Raw genomic sequence first — 1,676 nt, forward strand, 5'->3', positions numbered from 1 at the left:
TTTATTCGTTAGAGTCGCTGTTACTGGATGACCTCAGTGTGTGTGTGACGGGGCACACGGATTGTTTACAGCACTGGGGTCATCCATCTGTGGGCGTGGCCTCATGTCAAACACACACACACATACACACATATACACCCAAGCACCACAGACACACTTTATTTGGGTTGTGTGTGGCGACTGTGAAATGTGGGCACTTTATTCAACAGGTTGCTGTGAGGAGCGTAGTTCTCTGTGTTAGTGCGCTTCATGTGATTGTTGTGTTTCTGGCAGCTCACGCTCTGCCCATGTTTCGTGAGGCCCGGCAGCGCAGCACCAGGAAGCAGCTGGAGAAGGACCGACTGGATCCGGTCAGATCCCACAAACCCGAGCCGCCCGTGTCCGGACCAGGTGACGTTTCTAAAGCATCACAGACACAAATCCCTCATTCTATTTGTTACATATTCACGTGTTGACAAGCAACATTTTTTTTTCATAATTTGGGCCCATATTTTTGCGTGCAGTTTTGTCCTGCACAATGTGTCCACTGTTTAAAAAATGCTGCATCCCTTAAATTTGACATATCTAGGAAGTGACATTGAATCCTGCAGAAATAAAGTTCAAAAATGATAAAAAAAATCCTTATTTGTTATATTTTTCTTTAATATATGTTTATCAGTAACTACAAACCAACATTAGTCCAGTTAGTTTGGTGAATTCTGGGATAATAAAATAAATATCAATCTATCTATCTGTCTATCTATATATCTGTCTGTCTGTCTATCTATTCATATAAATGTTTATTTATTTTTATAAATAATAAATATTAATATACATTTATAATATTTAAATATATATTATCATTTATATATATATATATATATATATATATATGTATTTATACATTTATAGATTAATATATAAAACCAGTCTGCCCATTCTCCTCTGACCTCTGACATCAACAAGACATTTTCGTCCACACAACTGCCGCTCACTGGATATTTTCTCTTTTTCGGACCATGCTCTGTAAACCCTAGAGATGGTTGTGCGTGAAAATCCCAGTAGATCAGCAGTTTTTGAAATACTCAGACCAGCCCGTCTGGCATCAACAACCATTCCACGTTCAAAGTCACTTAAATCTCCTTTCTTCCCCATTCTGATGCTCGGTCTGAACTTCAGCAAGTCATCTTCACCACATCTAGATGCTTAAATGCATTGAGTTGCTGCCATGTGATTGGCTGATTAGCAATTTGTGTTACCAAGCAATTGAACAGGTGTAGCTAATAAAGTGGCCGGTGAGGGTATATTTATAATATAATAAATTTATGATGTTATAATTATGAATATAAAATGTATCAACTATATAAATAAATTAATACATTATTATTAACTAATAAATTAATAATTAATACATAAATTATTCATGTTTATTTATAGAAAAGTACAAATCAATTTTTAAATTGTATTGACACATCCCAAGTTTCAGTACCAAAAATCACAAACCTCACAGTAAATAAACTGAAATGGAATGGCTCATTTAATAATACAATCATACTAAGCAAAAATTACACATTTGTGTTTTATTTGTGTTATTGCTGAATAGTGTTGAACTTTCTTCTCCTGCGTCATATTCTTCATGTGATTAGTTTGAGCGGCGCCCTCTACTGTACAGACGTGAATTTACATTTCCTTCAGCC

General features: G+C 35.8%; 1 protein-coding gene across 1 annotated transcript in view; it reads left to right on the forward strand.

Annotated features, from left to right (window-relative positions):
* wdr70 (WD repeat domain 70) overlaps positions 1-1,676 on the forward strand; it is a 97,331-nt gene that overhangs the window by 85,956 nt on the left and 9,699 nt on the right. The window contains exon 16 of the mRNA XM_016490904.1: positions 274-390. Within this exon, the coding sequence (XP_016346390.1) occupies positions 274-390 (117 nt within the window). The remainder of the gene's footprint in view (positions 1-273; positions 391-1,676) is intronic.

Source organism: Sinocyclocheilus anshuiensis, unplaced genomic scaffold, assembly GCF_001515605.1.
Source record: "Sinocyclocheilus anshuiensis isolate Anshui unplaced genomic scaffold, SAMN03320099.WGS_v1.1 scaffold738, whole genome shotgun sequence".
In the NCBI taxonomy this organism is placed as follows: domain Eukaryota; kingdom Metazoa; phylum Chordata; class Actinopteri; order Cypriniformes; family Cyprinidae; genus Sinocyclocheilus; species Sinocyclocheilus anshuiensis.